The 21,154-nt window shown below is 51.5% G+C and overlaps 1 protein-coding gene across 4 annotated transcripts in view; it reads right to left on the bottom strand.

Annotated features, from left to right (window-relative positions):
• Positions 1 to 21,154, bottom strand: part of Capzb (capping actin protein of muscle Z-line beta subunit) — a 127,209-nt gene that overhangs the window by 36,297 nt on the left and 69,758 nt on the right. For all 4 annotated transcript variants that reach the window (XM_004637662.3, XM_004637661.2, XM_023722531.1 and 1 more), the window contains exon 3: positions 3,708 to 3,829. In XM_004637662.3, coding sequence (XP_004637719.1) covers positions 3,708 to 3,829 — 122 coding nt within the window. The remainder of the gene's footprint in view (positions 1 to 3,707; positions 3,830 to 21,154) is intronic.

The following is a 21,154-nucleotide window of genomic DNA, read 5'->3' as shown; positions in this document are numbered from 1 at the left end:
CCACCCCCAGGTGCCCCAGGACCAGCACTAGCCTGGTTATACTGTACATGCCCACCCCACAAGCTGGACAGATGCCTCGCCTTTCCTGGCAAGTGCAGACTCGCCGCCTCTCTTCCCAGAACCTCCCCTGCTCATCCCTGCACACAGCAGTGCCAGTTGGGACCTTCTGGGAGGATGGAAACGTTCTGCACCTGCCCTGGTCAGCAAGGCAGCCACGTGTGGCTGTGCCTTTGAGAGCCTGTGATCCGGCTAGTGTGCGTATGGATAAAATTAGATAAGCTCAATCTTATCTAATCTGAATGGATTTAAATCTAGCCAGCCAATCCCCGACCTTCAGCTGAGACAGGGCCATGGCTTTTCTGCCTTGCTCTCCACCGGTTTGTCAGCACCTAGAACAGTGCCTGACAGTATATTCGCTGAAAAATAAATTGCTAGGAGAATAAACAAATTCTACTTCCCCTACAAAAGCAGAAGTGACCACTTCCCTGCCCCCTCAGCCATCCAGAGGTGAATTCTCACACCATCAGGATCCTCCCCTTGCTCTGCTGAAGCCTGCAAGTCTTCGGCAACAGGGTCTGTGCTGGCTGCCTTACGCAGCAGGGCGGTTAGCATCTGTGAATGATGCTGGAGCCATAAGCGGGTGGCGGAGGGGGTTCACCCCATCTGTGCAAAGCCCCACTAGCTCTGGTGAGCAGGGTGTGGGAGCAGTCAGCTTAGAAGGAAAGGTTCTAAGTTTCTTGCCTCAGTAGTCAGTGTTACTGCTGCTTAGGGACCTTGAAGGGACATCCATGGTGACTCTTCCCTCGCTACACTTTGAGGGCGGGAGACAGGCGGGAAGTTGTGCAGGTGGGCCTCCAGGCCACAGAGGAGGAACAACGCTGCTTTTCCTCCTCAGAGATACACAAGCTCAAAAAGCAAAGCTGAATGGCTCCAGCAGGTTGTACCTACAGTCCCAGCTGCTCAGGATGCCGAAGCTCATCTAGGCCCAGGAGCTGAAGGCAAGCCGGGCAACAACACTGCCTCCCACAACAAGAATCAGAAGGACTCACTGGATCTCAGAGGTGACAGCCCACTGAAGGATGGCACTGTCACTGCCACCACCACTGTGCACTGTGAAGGTGCCTCGGTTTCTCCTCGGGTGGGGCTGTGCATGTCAGCTTAGCCCCACCTCCTCACATGCTGGCTTTGGGGCTTCCTCTTAGTACACTCGTGGGCCACACACTTCCACGGTGGACTGGCCACTGCTGTTTTGTGGCCTGGAAGCCTCCCACCCCAACTGGCTCTCCTTTAAGGCAACTGAGGAGACACCAGAGCCCATCTTCTTGCAGACAGGGCCCTGGAATCTTCAAGCAGCCTGTAACTCACGCTGCTCCTGGCTCACAGATGACAGCATTTCAAGCCGTTAGGCCTGGAGCCGGGGTAATTGTAGCTGGGGGAAAAATCATAACATTACCCAGAATATTCTTAGTGGAAGGGGCATTCAGAACACATTTAAGAGCTTAAATGGAGGCCATTTGAGAAAAGACAGATGGACAGGAACGCTTAGATTTCAAAAGTCAGGCCTTTCATTTTCCCCTGAGAAAGCTTTTTGTTTCAGCTAACAGGTTTCAAACAGCGCTGCTGGCAGCAATCACACCATAAGGATCTTATTTAAGCAAACGATCAAACATAGGATAGAAATGTGTGGGGAAAATCAGAAGACCTTGAAGTTTCATACTAAGGAGAAAGAGAGAGAGGAAAAGACCAGGGCTGCCTTGACACACACACACACACTCTTCTACAATGAGGCTCGGATCCCTAGAGCCCTGGCACCACTGGAGCAGGGGCAGGGTCCACAGGGCGCCCTGGAGGCCACCAGGTCCCAGGGGAGCATGGCCTGGGCATGGCCCCCATCCCCTCTTTCCTCTGGTTCCCCTACACAGCTGCCTTACCTGGAGCTCTCTAGTGAAAAAAAGAAAAAGAACTTCACTGCCTTTTCTCTCCTAAAGCGGTCTACCCACTTCCCAGGTCGCTCCAGAAGGACCAAGCCTAGACACCATGCTGTGAACTCCCTCTGCCCCAGGGCTACGTCACAAGCACTGTGTGGGGACACTCGTGGCCCATCTCCAGCCCAGCTTTCTCTCTGGAGGCCCAGGTTGTGGGCATGAATCCATTTGGCAGCCCCTCTTTGGTCTAACGGGCAACTCAAGCGTAACACAGCCCAAAGCACGTCCTTCCTCAGTCTCCGTCCCCTGCCAACAGTTCCAGCCGCCCGGACCTTCACCTTCTCTCCCACACTCTGCCCATCTGTATACCAGCCAGCAAGCATCCTTCGCAGCACACCTCTGCTCCCCATCTCTACTCCAGCCCTGCCTGGATTGTACTATCACACTTTCTACCTAACTTCAATCTCCCGTCATGAAAGGCCATTAGCCTAAAACACTGGCCTGGCCTTTTAAAAAGTCAGCAATTAAGCCATTAGGTCTGTGCTACTTAGCTTTACATGCACTGTTTCTTTTACTCCTCCCATTCAGCACACGCCTGGCCTTCAAGACCCCGTGAGCCCTCCCCTGCACACCTCCCACTCCTCTCCCACCCTCACTGCCACCTTCACCCTGGTTCTGAGGCTCAGCGCCAGCACTCATCTCCACCCAGGGCCTTGGTGTACCGAGAGCTCTTCTCCTGGACTGTGTGTCACTGAATGTCTTCAGCCTACAGTCACGTGTGCAGGGGAGCCCTGTCTGTGCGCCCACCCTGTCTCTGCTCTGTGTCCTGTTTTTTCCAGCAATGTTTTTATGATCTACATCATTTATGCCTGTGTTTGCTGCCTGTCTCGCTTCTTCATGGGGATGCAGGCTCCATGGAAAAGAGGCTGAGAGCAGTGGCCAGTAGGCCAAACACACTTATGCAAAGATGCAGAGACAGTGGGTGATGCATCGCAGTCCCACTGCTACCGGGGCAGTGCTGTCTGCAGCCCACACTGGCTGACTCCAAGTGATTCCTCCTGCTTCTGCTGTCCATATCCCCAGGGCCCTGTCCAGCGAAGCATCAAGCAGAAGCTTCAGGCCTGAGCCCGAGGGGGTATGTCCTCTAATACACCTCTATCACACCAGTTCTCCACCATTCTTCACAGTGGTGAGCAGCAAGTTGCTCAGGGATTCCCACTCTTAGGAATAACCTCCATCCACCCTTAAAAACCTGCCTCAGATATTAGCTCCTTCAGGAAGTCCTCTTCCCTTCAACCCCAAGCCCTGGACTGTTGTGCACTGGCTGCCCAGGTCACGCGACCGTTCCATAATGAATGTGTCAGGGCAGGGGCCAGTGTTGGCTTGGCTGTTGACAACCCTCATCCTGGTGACGGACAGAGAAGAGAGAGAGGTGTGCACCTGATAGAGCTGCAGCCTGCATCCTTCAGCCAGAGCCGCTGAGCCCAGGACCCCCATCACCTGCATACCCTGGACCTTGCTCTGGGCAGGACCCATGCAGCAGCTGTTTTGGTAACAATGTTCCCCTCCCACGTTGAGAATATTCTACCTCTAATGCTATGGCATTGCCTACTGGTTGACAGGATGAACAGCTATAGGGAGAAGAGGCAGGAGACAGGAAGAGGACAGAAGGACAAATGGAAAGCCAGGCAGGTGGGGTGCTGGCCTGTCAAAGTCCAGAGGTGCTTGGGCTGCAGGAAGGGCAGATCGGCTGACACCATGCCGCTCCTGGGTAGAGCTCACCTATAAGAGTCCCCATCTCTGTTGTAGTCACACAAAAGGTAATCCTTGCCCACCATCTTGTCTCTGGCAATTTTCAGTGGCTGGTCAACAGAAGACAGGAGATCTTCACACAGACTGGGGACCTGGAGGGAACAAAGGAACACGTGGAGACAGTGGTTAAAATAACACCTTGAATCCAGGTCAGTGAGTGACTTCTGTAGTCATCTTGTGGTCAGCAGATTTAACACCTGGCCCTTAGTGCCCAGTCAAAATTACAGACCTGTTCTTTTCTTTTCCACATGTGCCTGACACCAACTATGTCCTTCTGTAAAGAAATCTGTTCTTGAATTACAGTGGAGCGTGATTTCTAACACGCTCTTCCTTCCAAAACCTGTGTGCGGGCCCCCATCACCTGATCACCAGGGTGGTCTAGCAAATGCAAGGATGTATATGCTGCTATTGGCCTCTGGGGGGCAGGCAAAGGACAGCCAGCCTGAAGTCCTGAGAAGAAGGTAAACACTGCAAATACACAGGAATCCAAAGAACTCAGAGAAGAATAACCCATCCGTGCTGGAGAACTCCCACAGGCTCCTGTGCTGGGTGGAGTTTCCAACACTTTCCAGGCCCCCTGCCAAGCATGACCAGGCCAGCTCCTGTAGTCAGGTCAGTGCTATCTGCTGTGGAGGTGGTTCTGTGCTGCTCTTCCCCAGCACGGTCGAGCCTGGGCAGTCTCACTGAGGAAGACTGCCTCACAGTCAGGGACGGGCAAGACCGGTGCTCGGGGCAAATGCTGTTGAACCTGAGCAAGCCCTGCTTGTGAAAAGGCTGCCTCTCTCTACCTCAAACACCAGTTTCTACCAAAAAATTCCAGGAAGAGATGGCAGCACTTTCAGAAATAGATTCTTTTGGCCATGCGTCACTTCCACGCTGCATTTCCATGCGCTGACTTGTTTCATGATCTGGGTTTATGGGGGCCCCACCATATAGTTTACCAGGCAGGTGGCTGCCAACTGCAAAAATAACTCTTCCCAGTAGAAAAGTGAAACTGAGACAAAGACAACCAGTAGAGGTGCTGACAGTAACAGAGGGTCCTGTGTTCCTCCTGTAGGCCCCCACTAGCATCTGCAGACAGGGACAAAGCGCACCCACCAGAGATGGCTAGCCTCTGTGGGTGTCGCGGGCACCCAGCCCCCGTCCCTCACCTGTGTGCTTTAGAACTCAGCTTGCAAGGCCCCAGGCAGCACAACTGGAGGAGGAAGCCCGTCTGTAGCACATGGAAATTCTGCCCTCCGTGAGAAGGTCTGTCTCTCGCACACACAGCAGCCCCCAAGGAGATGCACACACCATGAGCCCAGGCTCCATGTGCACTGGGCCTCCCCCCAGCAAGCAAATCAATGGGGGTTAATTTCTAAAGTCACTTGCTACCACTTCCAAGCGCCTGTGGTGGATCACGCAGCATGCTGGGGGCCCCTGGTGGACGGCACATTATTTACCTGAAAATCCACATGCCTGCTGGAAGGTGGGCACGTATTGTTCACTGTACTGATTACAGGGTTGGGGCCAGTCATTAAGTTGTCCAATGGCTGTATGAACGGTAGGGATGTAATCAAAGCCAGGGCTAGGAGGCTCTGAAACCCCTGCTCTTCTTAGCTGACAGTAACTGATTTATGGGACTAGCAAAGGCACACACAGCAGACAAACAGCCAGCCCCTCCTGGCCCCACTGCTGTCCAGCGATGGCCACAGAGCCTCTTGTCAGCCGAGTCTGCCCTGAGGAAAGGAGGGTCTAAGAGCCTTCATGCGAGGCAGCTGGGTCAGCAGTGAAGCCAAGGACCGGAGAAATGCCCTGAGCACCTCTCTGCCCACTCTCGCTGCAGCCCATCTGCAAGGCTCTCCACGTGGGTTAGTTGATACATTGTGTGAACTTGGCTGAATCAGCTCCGGAAGATCTCAGCATGGGGTCCTCGCCCTGCAGGTGGGCAGGGCCCAGGAATTGAGAAAGGCAGGAAGCCCCCCTGCCTGGTTTCCTGCTGCCCCGCCCTGCTTCCGTGGAGAAGTCCCAGTCTTCCGAGGAGCTTGACCTTCGCAGCCGCACTACTTTGGAAGAGCTGCGGTCTTCACTGTGGAGGGCCGGTCCTCGCAGTCAGCGCAGAAGGAAGAGAGAGGCCTGATGGACGCCGCCGCCGCAGCAGCTGCTCCTCCTCTGCTCTTCATTGTTTTCAGCCGCATGAACTGCTGTTGTTTGCCTTGGAGCCAGCGGAATTTGGACTGAGCCCTCCAGTAACTGTGAGCTAAATCTTTGCTTCCTTCACCCTGAGTGTCCGGTATTTGTCCCAGCAAAGAGTAGAAAGTAACTAAGACACCATACATCCCCGGGCAGATTGCCGCGTTCACCAGCTCCCTTTGTTCCATCGATGTAAGCCCCTCACGTTAGACTTCCTGACTCCACCCTCTGAAGGACACCTTCCAGTCCTGGGCAAGTCACTTTACTTGTCTACTAAGACCTGGCTTCCTTACCTTTCTGTAAGGAGCCACTAATAAAAATGCACTGGGGGTAGTGTGAGGCTCACCCAAGAGCACGAAAGCACACCTCAGCACTGGACTTGGTCACCTCCCTGCCCTCGGTCACCTCCCTGCCCTCCTCCTCTGGATCCCACGCCCTCCGCTGTCTGCCACTCTCCAGGGACAACTACCAGCCCTCCTCATGCTTCAGTTCACCAGCTGCTGCAGGCACTGGACACAAATGGATCCAGTTCTTTCTAACCCAGTTCTGCCCAAGGCCAGCTGTTCCCTTCTCCCCCAGCCAGCCACACTGACAAGAGAATGGGGTTTGGTAGTCAAGTCTCCAACTTCACTCTTACTCAAGAGGTTATAAAGAGTATTTCCATACTCTCTCCCTAGCACTTATACTAACTGAAGCTATTTGTCCGTTGGCAGTAGGAGAGAAGGAAGGTGAGGGGTACTGAGGAAGGAAGGAGCTTTTGCCACACAAGACCTCCCAACTTCCGATTGACTTTATCATTTTTTAGGGAGCAAGGGTTAGCTGAGGAGTGAACACAGGGTCTTTGCACAGAGCTACATTCCCTAGTCCTATTTATTTTTTGAGACATGGTCTTACTAAGTCACTAATGTGCTCACAGTAGGCTCCCCCTCCTGCCTCGGTCTACCACAGCGTTGAGATTACTGGCATATAATATCATGTCCAGCTCTGCTTTATGTTGTATATTTGGTCTTTTGAGATAGGGTCTTGCTATGCAGTTCACTTTGGCCACAGCACTCCTCCTGCCTGAGCCTCCTGAATGCTGGGATTACAGAAGTATGCCACCACCCCTATCTAGCTTTATCTTTAAATTAACAAATCAATGTTTAACAAGAATTTTTACCAAAAGAATCAAATTTTGATGGATTGCAATAACCAATTCCACCTGAGGTTCCAACTTGCTGCTCAAAACAAACCCTGATGTGGTAGGAAAGCACCCAGAGGAGCGCTGGAGTGGTCACTGAAACGCTGTGCATGTGTGCTGATGTGTGTGTTTTAAAAAGCTGGTGTTTCCCTGGGGTTGCTCAGGCTGGCCCCAACCTTTTGGGTTCCAGTGATCTTGTCTCAGCCTCTTGACTAGCTGGTCATGCCATGTGCACATGCCATGTGCCCAGCTTGGCCACTGGGCTTTTACAGGTACAATGTGGAGGAGCCACAGAAATGGCCAAAGAGCCAACTGAGAACGAGATCTTGGGCCTTGGCTTCCGTTCTCCTTACGAACAGCTGGTAAGCCATAGCAGACAAAAACCACTCTTGAAGACCTGAACCAGGACTTTTGAAAGCCATAGCCAGGCCTGGCCAATCTCTGAAAAGCATACATTTAAACCAAATCCCCCAGCCTGTGGTTGTCCATGGAGAAAACTCTGAAGAGTTCATGAACCGCGTATGATCTACTCCGCTATGAAAAGCATCCGGTGTGGCATACAGACTGTGGGTTCTCCACACACACGTGCAACTCTTGCCTTCAAGGTAAACTCTCACGTTGGGCCATATTTTCATATTCTAGTGCCATCAGTCTCACTTCTTTTGATCGAAAAGAATCTCTTGTGGAATACTGCTGCTACTGTCACAGGGAGAAAGTGCACCAGGAGGTGTGCCAGGGTGGCCACCCAAAGGTGCACCTGGCGCGAGCCTTCGCCATCTCCTCCCTGTGCCTGCTCACTGCCCCTGCCAGATGGTTTGTGTATGTGTTTTCTACTTTAAGTCTCTCCATTTAGGAATCCTGCATAAACCTCAGGATGGTCAGTGAAATCTGAATTTCAGATACCCGATTAAGAATATTTCAGTATGACTACGCCAGGTGTTACCCAGGATATGTGTTTTTATTTGCTAAATCTGTCAGCCTATCCTCAGTCCCTGCGGAAAGCCACCCATCCTCCAGAAGCAGCCCAGACTCCAACTTCTCCCTGGGATTCCTGCGGTAACACTGGTGTCACTGAATCCTGCATCGGGAGGCTGCTTTAGTACTGCTTTTGGCTGTCATTCTTCTCCTTCCAGCACGTGTTGACCCTGCTGCGCCTACAGAAGCTAACAAAGGTTCCCTGGATTGGCACAGAGTCCCATTCACTGTCACAGGTGTCCAGTCCATGTTGGAATCCCATGGGAGGAGTATTAATCACATGGTGTGAGGTTATAGGAGAAAACCAGAAAAATGAATTTATCTCTGCAACCGAGACAGTTATTGAACAATTCTTCCCCCTCCAGTCCCAGGGAGCCTCATGGGTCATTAGCTTGCACAGGCACTGAGTGTAGAGGACAGGTCCAAACAAAGCCAGAATTCACTCTGGGGTATGTGGGGTACTGGCTTTGCTGCCTGCGAACAGGAGAGGACCTCAGGCAGGGAGAGGTGCTAAGACCAATGGCCAATGGTTTCTCTCTAAACCACCCATCTGAACTGCTTCCCAGCCTTGGTATGGAATGTTGAGGTAACACCATAGCTGCCAGCCAGTTCAGGGTGTTGGGGGTATGGCTGATGGTTAGACTTAAATCCCAGTGACTTGGAACAGTAAGTCACACTTCGTTGGCCAAGACTATGCCTGCCGTCTTCCGGTGAGGAGACTTAGGCTTCTGCGAACCATCACACAGGAACATCGCAATATCACAGGCAACAGGAACCATCATGGCCTCTTCCCTGCCCTCGAGCCTCCTCCTGGCTCACTGGTACCCAGCGGGCAATGGGAAGAAACCGAGTAGGGAATAGGGTGAACTGGGCCTGGGAGAAGGGAAAGAAAATAACAACAAAACAAAACAAAACAAAACCAGTTAACTAAAAAGTCCCACCAAAATACAGATGTTAAGGGTGATACTAGGACGGTATTAGCATTGTCTCAGATGATGCCTTCATAACGAGGATAGGGCTGGGGGTAAAGCTCAGCTGTAAAGAACTTGCCTGGCATGCCCTGGGTTCCGTGTTGTGGTCTATACTTGGATGTCCCCCAAAACCTCATAGGCCCATAGGCAGGGCTTTTTGAGGGTGACTGCTCATGGGGCTGAGAGCTGACTTGCTATTAGGAGGTGGGGCCTGGGGGCATGGCTTGAAAGGATTTATCTCCTTCCCCAGCAATTCCCTTCACTCTCTCTGCTTCCTGGATGCCGTGTGGTCAAGAGTTGCCCTCTGCCCATACCCTTCCACCATGCTATTCTGCCTTACAAGTGGCAGACTATGGACTGAAACTCTACAAACCCAAACTCTAATCCAAAAGAAACTTTTCTTCCTTAAAGTTGTGGATGTTGGGTATATGATCTCAGAGATGAAAAATGACTCAGGCAGATTTTAGTACTAAATAAGTTGGAGTGCCGGGGATATAGCTCAGCGGCATAAGCTCTGCCTGGCAAGTGCAAGGTCCCGAGTTTGATCCCTAGGACCTTGTTTTGTACAGAACACAACAAAAACTTGTCAGTCACTGCTGTGACACTACCTGATCACATGGTTTGGATTGGAAGCTTCTGGAAGTGTTTCACATGAGGAGTTAGGAATGTTCAGTGATGCTGGCTGAAGAAGCAGCCCTAGAGCTCTGTAAGCTGAGCCTGATGGGAGAATCTAGTTGGAGCACAGAAGACCAGACTGGATCTAAAGGCAGCCAGCCAATAGTAACCAAGCTCAGGAGGGGTCAGCTGGAAACTAGTACTTAATGACAGTGGGACTTAAGATCACATGTTACCTTCTGGCAGAAAAGTCTGCTCATGCCTTGAGGCTCAATGAGAGATGGAGATTAAGGGAAGCAGGTTAATTTTATCTGGCAGAGGACATGTCAAGGCACCCAACAGGGCTGTGGCAGATATGATTTGGTATGTTCAGATATGTTTATACTGAAAATCAAGAGCAAAAAGCCCATTTTAAAAGTTTATGGTTTTTCCAGAAGGAAAACAATTGCAAAGATGGAGCAGAAGACAGCTTGGGTGCTGAAAAGAGCAACATTAAAAACAACCAAGTACTGTGGGTCAGGAGAATGGGAACCATGGTGTTAGAAATCAGAAAGGCCCCACATTTTGCAGGATCAAAACTGCTTTGCTCTGCTAAGAAAACCCCAGGACACTACTCCAGAACAGCAGCCTGGAGAGTCTGTTTCCTGGGATTCAGTTCACAGTGCTCAGCCATCCAGACACAAAGGCCTCTCCTCTGGAGCCATGGCCCAAGAGGGTGTGGTGGCACAACTAGGGGTCATCCACATGGTGCTGGGCACACAATGCAAAGGCTGTGGGGTCAGGAGGGCTTTCATTCAGATTTTAGAAGGAGGCCGGGGGCAGGGGTGTCAGGCAGTGTACAGCTGTGAGAGTAAAGCTGAAAGTACAGGAAAGGTCCCAGGAAGCTGGTGATGCTAGGAAAATGAATGTCTGAGGAAAGCTACTAGGAGTAAACAAGCCCAGCCCAGGAGAGAAACAGTGGGAGCCAGACCTACCGGGGGGCCACCCACATCCCTTGCAGTTCACATCTCATGGCCACAACTCACCCCAGATGCTGGACAAGGAGCTGCAGCATTGCATGTTTGCCCTGCTGGGTTTCTGTCTTACTTTGGTTCAATTTCTTTTAATCCTCCAATTCTTCTCTTCTGAAATGGGAATACTGACCCCGTGCTTTGTATGCTGGCAGTGTTTACCTTTCTTTTTGATTTGTACAGGGCTTCACAGCTGAGCGTTTGCCTTGAGACTCAGAGGAGACCTTGGACTTGGACTGTGAGCAATGCCAGAGCTATGTTCTAAAACTCTAGTGGCTCTCAGACTAAATGCATTTTGTATACAGAGATATGCATGAGATTTTTAGAGGCTGGGGGTGGAATATTATGGTTTCTATTTGGATGACATCCCCCAAGTCTGGTGTGCCCGTGGGTGGGGTTTTTGGAAGATGACTGGATTATGGGGCTTCTAGCTGACTTGTTAATAGGAGGTAGGGTCTGGTGGACGAGACCCTAGAAGGGCTTAGCTCCCTCCCCAGTTCCCCCCTTCCCACTCTCTACTTCTGGGATGCCATGAAGTTGGCAGCTTTCCTCTGCCCAGAACTTCTGCCATGCCACCTTGCCTTTGAGTGGACCTATTATGGATTGGAGCCTCTACAAATTATGAGTCAAAATAAACCTTTCTTCCTTTAGGTTGGGACAGTTGGGACTGGGTCTTAACAACAAGAAGTGACTAAGACAAATTCCAGCACAAAAAAAAAAAAAAAACAAAACAAAACTGCATTTCACCAGGCATGGTGGCATGCACCTATAATCCCAGTCCTCAGGAGGCTGAGGCATAGAGATCAAGTCAGAGGCCAGTTTGGACTACGCAGTGAGTTCAAGGCCACCCTGAACTACACAGTGAGACCTTACCTCAAGAAGACAAAACAAAGCAAAGCAAAACACAGTGATTGCCTTTAGCCAGGTGCCCCGGCTCAGCAAAGGGTTGCCTGAACCTACTGGTGTGAGACCAGGTGAGGCAACATCCAGAGACTCCATCTCAATAATAATGAAGACAAAGGTGAGGGCCAGGTGTTTTGCTACTAAGTCTACCTGCATCACTTCTTTGTATCCTCAGCTTGACAGCAGATCCTCATTTTTGAAAAAGGAGGAAATGGCCTAAAAGAAATGAGCTGCTGAGACACACTGCTACTAGCTGGAGTCTAAAGGAGGACGTGCAATAGACAATATGCCTAGGTTTTTTTTTTTCCTAAGTCACATCTTGCTTTTGCCTAAACTGAATTCTTGTCTACAATCTAACCCAACAGCTGATCACATGAAAGGAGATACAAATCAGAAGTTTCCGGCACAAGTACGGTTTGTGTTTGTGCTGCCATATGGTTCCACTTTGCCTCTTCCTCTTCTCCATTAGTTATTAATGTTGAAAAAAATTGTTTAACCAGAAAAAGAAACTTGAGATGAACCTCTCACAAAAGCCCAAGAGCCAGGCCAGTCCAACTGCATGGATAACTAATCCTCAGCGCCCTCATCTCCAAGAAGTGCACCCTTGGACCTTGGGGTTTTTTTTTTTTTTTTTTTTTTTTTTTCCAAATGGCCAAATGAACACATTCCATCTTTTGATCTCCCTCTTGGCTGAGAGCCCGCCACCAGAGAGATAAGAATCGAAAACAGACCCTGCTCGCTCGAGCGCAAGCTCAGATGGGTAACGCTGGTGAAATCAAGGCTTTGAAGAGCTTGGCTGGCCCCCTTCTTGCCATGGGAACAGCCTGCTCCGGGGATCCAGAGCACCTGACAGCCAGCAGAGGGCTCTGTTTACAATCTGTCCAAGCCCCTAAACTTCCCATTTTTAAAAATAAAGTAAACACAGCGTTCTTAACCACACACACTCCAGTGTTGGAAATGCGATACAGAGTAAAATCAAACACAGGTTCAAACCCTGGTCTGTCTTTACCTGGCCAAGTGTGCCCTTTCTAAATTTAGGCACCAGGGTTCAAATACCTGCACCAAAGAACAACCCATTCCAGTCATGAAATAATACAAGCCTGCAGCAGGAACTATGCAAAAGGCCAGGATTCAACCCCAAAGGGGACACACGCAGCCACTGTGACTGCCAGGTCTAGCCACAGACAGGGACTGGAGGGGTAACGTTCAGGCCTGCTAGGGTAGGGAGTGAAACAAAGCTGCAGAAACTGACTCAGGACCACGTGTTGGGAAGCCAGTAGTGGGCCAGGAGGTAGCATGGGATGAGCAGCTACTGATGGGAAAGAAAGGAACAGCTCCCGGGTGGCGCAGAAACCCGGCACGAGGCCTCTGAGGTAAGTGTGGGCTGTTCCACGTGTGAGGGGAATCCCTGGCCTGGTGCTCTTAAAAGTGCAATTTATTCCTAATAGGTAGCACATTCACAAGGGTGAACTACAAGAGGAAGAACATATGTAGAGAGGCGCCAGGCCCCGCAGCACCCAATATCATTACCGGCGTGGAGACCCCAAGCATAATACGTCACAAGAACCCGATCTGCCAGCAGAAACCCTCAGCTGAGGAAGCAGCGCTTCCTGTGAGCCTGTCTTGTCTTGACCAGCTTTCCTGAAGGTCTCTGCCCACCAAACGAGAAGGTGACTCTGGGCAGAGGTCTTAGCCTTTTCACCCTCCCTGTGCCCCACAACGGTCAAAGCTTGTTCAGGGTTGGGAAGCAGCTGGTGCTCTGAGTCACTCAGGAGATGAGGCGCTTGAGAAGAGCGAGAGTCTTTGGCCTCAGAGCATGGCACCCCAAGACAACTTGCAAGCCGAGGAGTTAGTTACCCACACCGGCTGGACGGATGGTGCCCAGCTATCAGGCTGAGGACCGCGAGCGATAAAAACCTCACTTCCTAACTTCTGGGCCAGCTCTTGCAAAGGGCAGCCTTGCTCATACCCAGGCAGCTTCACGGGCAAACAGGAAAGGAACTGGGGGAGGCCATGCATGCACATGCACACCATGGGACCTTAGCGACCAAAGTCTCCCCAGCAGGGGTTCTGGCCAGAGCAGACGGTGGTAGCCTGGGAAGAAACAGGCCCATGGCCTGCTAAGGACTTTGCCCTAGCACCACAGAGGAACGGGTGCCACCCCAAATCCTTCAGATCCAGGTTCTCTTCCCCTTAAACAATCACTGGGCTCTCAGTACTACACCATCTTTTCACTTCATTTTAAAATTAAAAGAAAATTAGTACACGTTTCAGTACGTACTGATTACATTCACCCTATTCACTGAATAGCATCATAAGCTCTATAAATGTATGTATGAGCTGGAATCTTTATGTGAAAAGTGTAACCAGAAGGTGAGCCACTAGTTAGGACATTGCTAAATGTACACACGAAGCGTTAGGAAGCCATGTCCAGCATCACAAGCATGGCCTGTGAGAGCCTGGCAGGGTGGCCTTGTCCTACGGGCGCAGTACAGGCTGGGCTTTTGGTGACCAACAGCCCAGCATGGATGACACTGGCTAATGTGGGGAAACGATTTTGGCCAACAAATGCTTCTTCAACTTAAAAGTGAGCTTTGCACATCTCAAGAAATATTAGGTCCCCTCTCCTGGGTCCTCTTTCGGTAGGTACCTCTAAGCCATCCCTAGGATAAATAAGGCAGAGCTCCTGGGCTTGGTTTCAGCCATTCATACTAAAACTCAAAACTTCATCTTTTGGAGGCTCAAAATGGAGAGTAAGAGGCCAGAATGGTTTTCTAAAGGAAGGGTCAAGAAGGAACAGAACAAAGGGAGCACAAATTGAAAGGAGAAATTAAAATCACTATATTTGAGTCACCCACAGGCGCACACAAGGCTCCTGTTGTCCACATGTAACCCTAAGCTTCCCTAGGGGGTGAAGCAGGCACTTGCAGCCTAATTAAATTAACTATTTCCTGGCCAGGGCCCCATCCCATTATCTCCCTGCGTGAGAAAGGCCGGGGCCTCTGTCGATGCCCGTCTGTTCTGCTGGCAGTACTGGGGTTGAGCCTAAAGGAGCTCTACCACTGAGCAATGTCCCAGCACTTGTTGTGAGCCAGGGTCTTGCTGAGCTACCTAGGCAGGGACTCTCAACCTCCCCACACCTCCTGAGGAGCAGCTGTGGGTGGAACGCAATGGACAGCACATGCCGGTCACTGAAGGGGTGAACTCACATGGTGGGAGCTACCTTGGACTTAGCGCTGAGGACTGCCTGTGGCGGCCACAGCTGCAGGGAGGCTCCCACCACTCAGCCCTTCAGCCACTTGGATGCACTACCCAGACCATTTGACCCCTGCCCCAGGAGTGGCCTTCCAGGACTAACGGGCCACTCTGCCTCCTGCACACATCTTCCTGAAGCCTCCCTGGCTGGCTGCACTGGCTGGTGATGCCAGGGCCCCTCCTCGGGGCAGGAGGCAGTGGCAGGACCACCTCGTGTCTGGTGCAGTGCTGGCAGTGCTTCCCGAGTAGGGCAAGTGGTGTTGAGCTGCTTAAAAAGGGTTCACTGCTGGTGTTGTGTTCTGGTGTGTGTGTGGTACTGGGGACTGAACAAACCCGGGGCCTTCATATTGAGCTACGTCCCCAACTAACCTGCCAAACTGTTTGGCCTAGGCTTGCACTTGAGATATTCCTGCCTTAGCCTTCCAATGCACTGGAACTACAGACACCAGCTGAGTTCTGACCCTTGAAAGCGCATGTCTGCCTTCATGGGAAGCAAGCTCCTAGGAAATTTCTTGGTGCCTCTCCAGGAGACAAGACTGTGAGGGGGAGACCAACCAATGATCCCTGCGTGGCCACCAGTCCTCCAAGATGGATGCAGAGACCAAGCGTTAGCACCGGGTGTGTGGTCGGGCCCTGCCCCTCAGGCCCTCACACCACAGCACGCTCCTCCTAGACCAGGTTTGCCAGCCACCTGTGGGACAGTAGACGGCCCCGTGGGAGGGAGATCAGCACACAAGCAGCTGCGAAGTCCTCCAGGTGTCCCTCAGACCTCCTGCCTTCTTCGTGGCATATGATGCCAGTTGTGAGCTTCCAAGTCAGCCCACTTCTTTTTGGGGAAAAGAACAGGCAAAAATACACAGACTCGGCTCAGGCGTGAGGCAGGCTTTCCCCAGAGACCGTAACGCACAGTGGAGGCCCTCTACCCTCCATGATTGGCACTGTGGAAGCCATGACTAGAAAGAACAACAGCAGAGATTGCACAGTGGGTCCGCAGCTCGGAGGCATGTGACACGCGCTCTCATTTCATCGTCAAAACAGCCCAGGAGGTGGCGGAAGTATCAAATCCCAAATTATTATTTACAGATGAAGCAAATGAGGCACAGAGAGGCTAAGTAACTTGGCTAAGCTCAGTTATGAAGCAGCAGAATCCTCCCGAGGCCAGAGTCCTCAGCCACTAGGCTGCTGTGGCTTCCAGCCTCATGCCTGGCAAGTCACCTGAGAGTCACCAGTGCATGGAGACAGTGAGGTCAGTGTGAACCAAACCTCTCCTAAACCTCCTGAGGTGGAGCAGTGAGGCCCCCCTGCTGGGCAGGCGGCGGAAACCAGTCTGAGCCCTCATCACTGGGAAGCAAGGTAAAGACCTGGCCTTACAAACGTGTGTGTGTCAAGTTTAGGATGAAAGCTGTTAGTGGAGCTATGGATGGGCTGCTCTGGAAATCCGTAAACGTTCCAGCAGGGACATCTTTGAAGAGGGCACGTGCCACCTGTAGGAGAAGCCGGCAGCAGGGGGGAATGGCAGAAGTTGGCCTGGTGGCACACGCCTGTACTTGCAGCACCCTTGGAAGCTGATGGGAGAATTACAAATTCAAACTCAGTTTGGACATTTCAGTAAGACCTTGTCTCAAAGTAAAAAATGGCACTGGAGATTTAGTGCAATCCCCAGTACATAACCCTACCCTGCCCCACCTTTCCAGAACAAACCAAAAGAGGGCAAAGCTCGGCACAGGGAGGCATGACTGTTCCTTACCCTCATTTGGGCGGGCTCTCGCACTTGACAGTCCACATGCTAACATTAGAGAGGAGCCCCAGAAACGCTGAGGGCTGCTCAGCATGAACAGGCCGCCAGAGGAATGTGACATCATGGAAGCACAAGGCCAGGCCTACGTGGACAGTGGCAAGGCAGGGTGGTCTGATTCTGAAACTTTGCAAGGCACCCTGAGGTTGAGAGGCTTTGCACAGACTCCAGGTGTAAGGGAGAAGATGACTTCTGGAGTCAGTGCTACCTGCAGCCATGTCTGTCGCTCACGGACCCTGCCAGACCCAGAGGTGGGTAACTCTTGACAGGCAGCAGCAAAGGATCATGAGCCCAGAGCCAGAGGCACCGAGTCGGGTGTCAGAATCCTGGCTCCTTCCACCACGTATTCTCCCAACACCCTCGAGACCACCAGCTTCTAAGAGCCCTAGCAGTCCACCAGATCCCAGGAAGACTGGTGTGTCTATGGTCAGCCTGGATGGGGCTGGAGAGGGACAGGAGGCTGGCGTTGAGGTATACTTGGCACAGGTCAGCTAGCTTTGCGCCCCCTTCATAAAGCATCCTGCTGGCCACAGCGTTTCATACTGGACTCCTTCTGTTGGATGAGTGTCTCTCTGGGTCCTGCTGTAATTTTACTGAGTCATTCATAGAAATGACCATACATGGACAAATAACCTGTAATTCTCCCTACCATGGATATGATCAGATCCACTCAGGAGCAACCAATGTGTGTCTCTGGTGGCTGGGCCTCCCACCATCAAGGGCTTCTCTGTCTTTTCAGCTTGGCTCATAACAGTAAAAACTCTGTGGCCCCACATAAAATTCACCTAAATTTATTAGGGATTAAGCACACAGTCAAGGCTCCTGCTCCCAAGAACTCAACATTTAAGAGGAATGAAGACACAAATGAGCATCGATGAAGCACAGTCTCTGGATAGAGGACATGGTGGGCACAAGGCAGGAGGCGAGGGGATAGCACAGCAAGCTGCTTTGGCGGGTGAGGGTACAGGGGGACCAGAGAGCTCTTGTAGGAGCTCCCACCCTCGCTCAAAGGTGTGAAAATCCCCTGGACAGCACACCTTAAAGTGGTGAGCCCCATGAAGCTGCTAATTAAAAAAGACAAAAGGTCATCAAGGCAGAAGGCCACTCCAGGCAGAGGACAGCCTGGATCCAAGAGAGCACATGTGCATGCAGTGCACTGGAGGTTCAAGGCAAGGGTAGGAGCTAGCGTGCCACATGGCCCAGGCTTAGGTTAGCAGAAGAGGCCACAGCAGTGTCACTTTCTTCTTCGTTCTTAGTTTTGGCTATCCGACTATCCTCACCATCGGGGATTCTCCTGTACTGAAATAAGTCAGCGTAGCACAGGTGATTTAAGACGCGGCTGACCCCCTGGGCTGCCAGCTCCGCCTCTGGCATGCTCAAGTGCTAGAACCATGTCTGTAGAAGGAAGGAAGGAAGGAAGGAAGGAAGGAAGGAAGGAAGGAAGGAAGGAAAAAGGAAAAGAAAAGAAAAGCCCCACTAACCTAAGAAGTAGGCTTTCCTTCTAGGATCCTACCAAGTTTCCTGGTCAAGATTTAGTGGCTTCCCTTGGTTAACCCTACAATCACCCAGGACACAGCTTAAGAGTTAATCAAAAGCTTGTGACACTCTTCCTAAAATAAAGGCTTTAATGAATAATGCATTCTGAAGCACAAACTGACCCAGGCCTGGCCCAGTCCTTGGCCCATGGCGGAGGTCATCAACACAGGCAGTGCAAGTGGATTATCTGCTATGGGGAGGAAGGGGAAGGCTTGGGACAGTGCATACTTCTCTGAACTCCTTTTAGGAATGTTTCTAGGTGTATGCAACCCAAACCTCCTCTTCCTCCTCTCTTCCTCAGGACAGATCTCCTCACTATACCCCGCCCTGTTCGTCGCCCAGCCTGCTTTCTAGAAGAGGCCATTTTCACTACTGCCAATGGTATGCATGCAGCTGACACCCAGTCACTAGCAGCTGGCACGGCACCCTTCAAAGGACTGAGGCGGGGCATCAGCAACCCTAGGCCCATGAGACAGCCCAACCTGGACCTCCTTGGGACATGTAGGCTCCCAGGGCTCTGCGGTCCACATTCCTGTCTAGTTGCTGCCATGTTCTTCTTGAGCATTTGCAACCTGTTTGCAAACTCAGTGCAGGGTGGCCCAGGTGCTCCTCACCCGGCTGCGGGGTGGCCCAGGCGACCCTCACCAGACCATAGGGCCTGCCAGCGGGGAGATGATGTATTGCTAACAGCTTGCAGACAGGACGCTCAGCTCTGGTCCTCAGGGAAGTGGAAGCTCTCTTTACTTCATTTATGTCTCACATTTTTCATCATTCAGAAGGCAAAATCTTTCTGAAAGGAACACCCATCAGCCCCTCCTCAGCAGAAGCACCCTGAACACTGTCCTCCAGTTTTCCACCAGCCATGGCTTTACTAAAAGTTCCTGAGCAGAAGCAAGTAGACTGACCCCGTGTTGGAAAATTCAGTGGCAGCAAGGCCAGGGGCAGGGCTTTGTGCACTGCAGGTAGAATCAAAAAAAGCCTCTCAGCTGCAGGTGACAAGAACCAAGTATCTCCTTCGCCTCTGGACAGCACAGCCTCCTACTCCGCATCCTGGTGCTTCTGTTCCACATCCCTTCCTTACGCTCTCTTTGAGCTCAGAGTGCGGCTGCCCATGAAACAGACACACAGAAGCGCTGACCTCTTTTGCTGGATGTTCCCAGGAAGACCCCGAAGGGCACTCTGGCTCCTCGCCTACCTACAGGCTCTTCAAGTATCAGGTGTGACAGCTGGGACACTGATAACACTCTTTACCACTTTCCAATGTGTGGTCAGATTTCAAAAAATGAAGAAAACCAGAGTATTTTTACATATTATTCCAGAACTTAAATTTCTTGTACATAAGCAGAATAAAAACCCCAAAGTGGTGGTGCAGGGAGGGGAACTTTGCCCCAAACAAAAGTAGGGACTTCTGAGGAGACTTGCTGAGTGGCAAACATTTTGGAAAGAAAGAATTTTAAACACAAACACAGAAGGGCACACTGGAGGCAGAAGAGCTGTGCACACAGCTGGGAAGCCCTTTAATTGGGGAAAGATTTGCAAAGCAAGCAGAGCATCGGCAATCTTCGGAATGGAAAGAATGTGGAAACCAACAGGGCAATCAACAAGCTGGGTCCTGCTAAGACGCTCTGGGCAGGAAGAAGCCTAGTCCTGTGCCACCTGCCACCTTTTCAGCAATCCCAGGTGACCCCTTCAAAGCAGCACAGAGGCTGGGACTGAGTGGGAGAGCATTCGCCTAGCATGTGCAGGGCCCTTGGCTCACCCCCAGGACTGCAGCACAACAGAGCTCAGTAAAAGCAAAGGGGGACTTCTGGCCTGGATGTACTGGGCGTTTCCAAGGCACAGAGGAAAGTTCTGCCAGTGTTTTAAGGCAGACCCCAAATCCAGGGACACTAACCAAGCCCTCAGACCTAGGCGCTGAACTGTATTTGCACGTATGCATTACAAAGAATCTCCACAATTATTTGCAACAATATTTGAGCACCTTGCATGTGGGCAGTGATCTGTAGCAGCACAGGAAAGGGGATTTCATCCTCTTCTACACAGGGAGACACGCATTTAACTCCCAGCGGGCAGAAGCAGAGTGGCTTTGTCTTAGTGGCTAATTCCCTTCTGATCGATCCTTTTCTTTCTGAGGTGTCACAAAGTTTAATGCAATTTGGGGTGTGTGTTCTTTAAACAGGTATTCTAACTATTTTTGAGGATTCCCCTGCACTTATGAGAAGCTTACCAAATCTTAGATAAGGACACCAAGGTCAAGAACAAGGGTCTGGTCTCTCTATCCTTCTCAACCCAAATCTAGGAAGTTTAGGAAAGAGGGCTACTCAGGCTTCATTTCCTTGGGAGCAGCCCACACCAAGATGGGAAGATGACCACAGCCCCTGAGCAAGCACCTGTGGGCCAGTTGGAAGGCCTTGGTCCTGGGCATTTGGTCTCAACAAGCCTCCAGTGGGGATGGATGTGGGCTTCCCCAGGGCCAGGCGTGGGGTATGGGGCTCACAAGTTCCCATTCAGCTATAATCTACAGACAGCCAGGCTCTGTCCCTGGGAAGTCTGACCTCAGCAGGACTGAGTGTCCCCCACCTGCTGATGGCCAGGGATGCATAAGGCTGAATCAAGGCCTAATGCTTACTAGACTCGGGGTTTTTCCTCCACCAGAATTGTGGTATGTGTCCACCTGGGTGTCTGACTCCCATGAGTATGAGCTCTTTAAAAGCACGCACCCTACTAGGTGCTCTGTCCCTGGTGTTTCAGCCCAGATGAGTCTAGCACTCAGCAAGGACCTGAGCAGGGGCTCTTCTGAGCATCTCTATGTGTTTGACACTGGGAATACAAAGGTGGACGGAACACACTCAACCCCTGCCTTCAAGTTTAGTGTGCAGGTGAGTGCCGCAGCTGTGGGAGACACAGGAGGGGGATCTGGGGCCCAGGAGAGGTACAGAAGATGAGGGGCTGGTGTGGAGATGTGTCCTGGTGAATGGGGACATCATGTACAAAGGTCTGACCAC

This window comes from Octodon degus, unplaced genomic scaffold, assembly GCF_000260255.1.
Source record: "Octodon degus isolate 3935 unplaced genomic scaffold, OctDeg1.0 scaffold00092, whole genome shotgun sequence".
Classification (NCBI taxonomy): domain Eukaryota; kingdom Metazoa; phylum Chordata; class Mammalia; order Rodentia; family Octodontidae; genus Octodon; species Octodon degus.
Note: the sequence above shows the minus strand (reverse complement) of the source record. Positions and strands in the feature narration are given on the sequence as shown.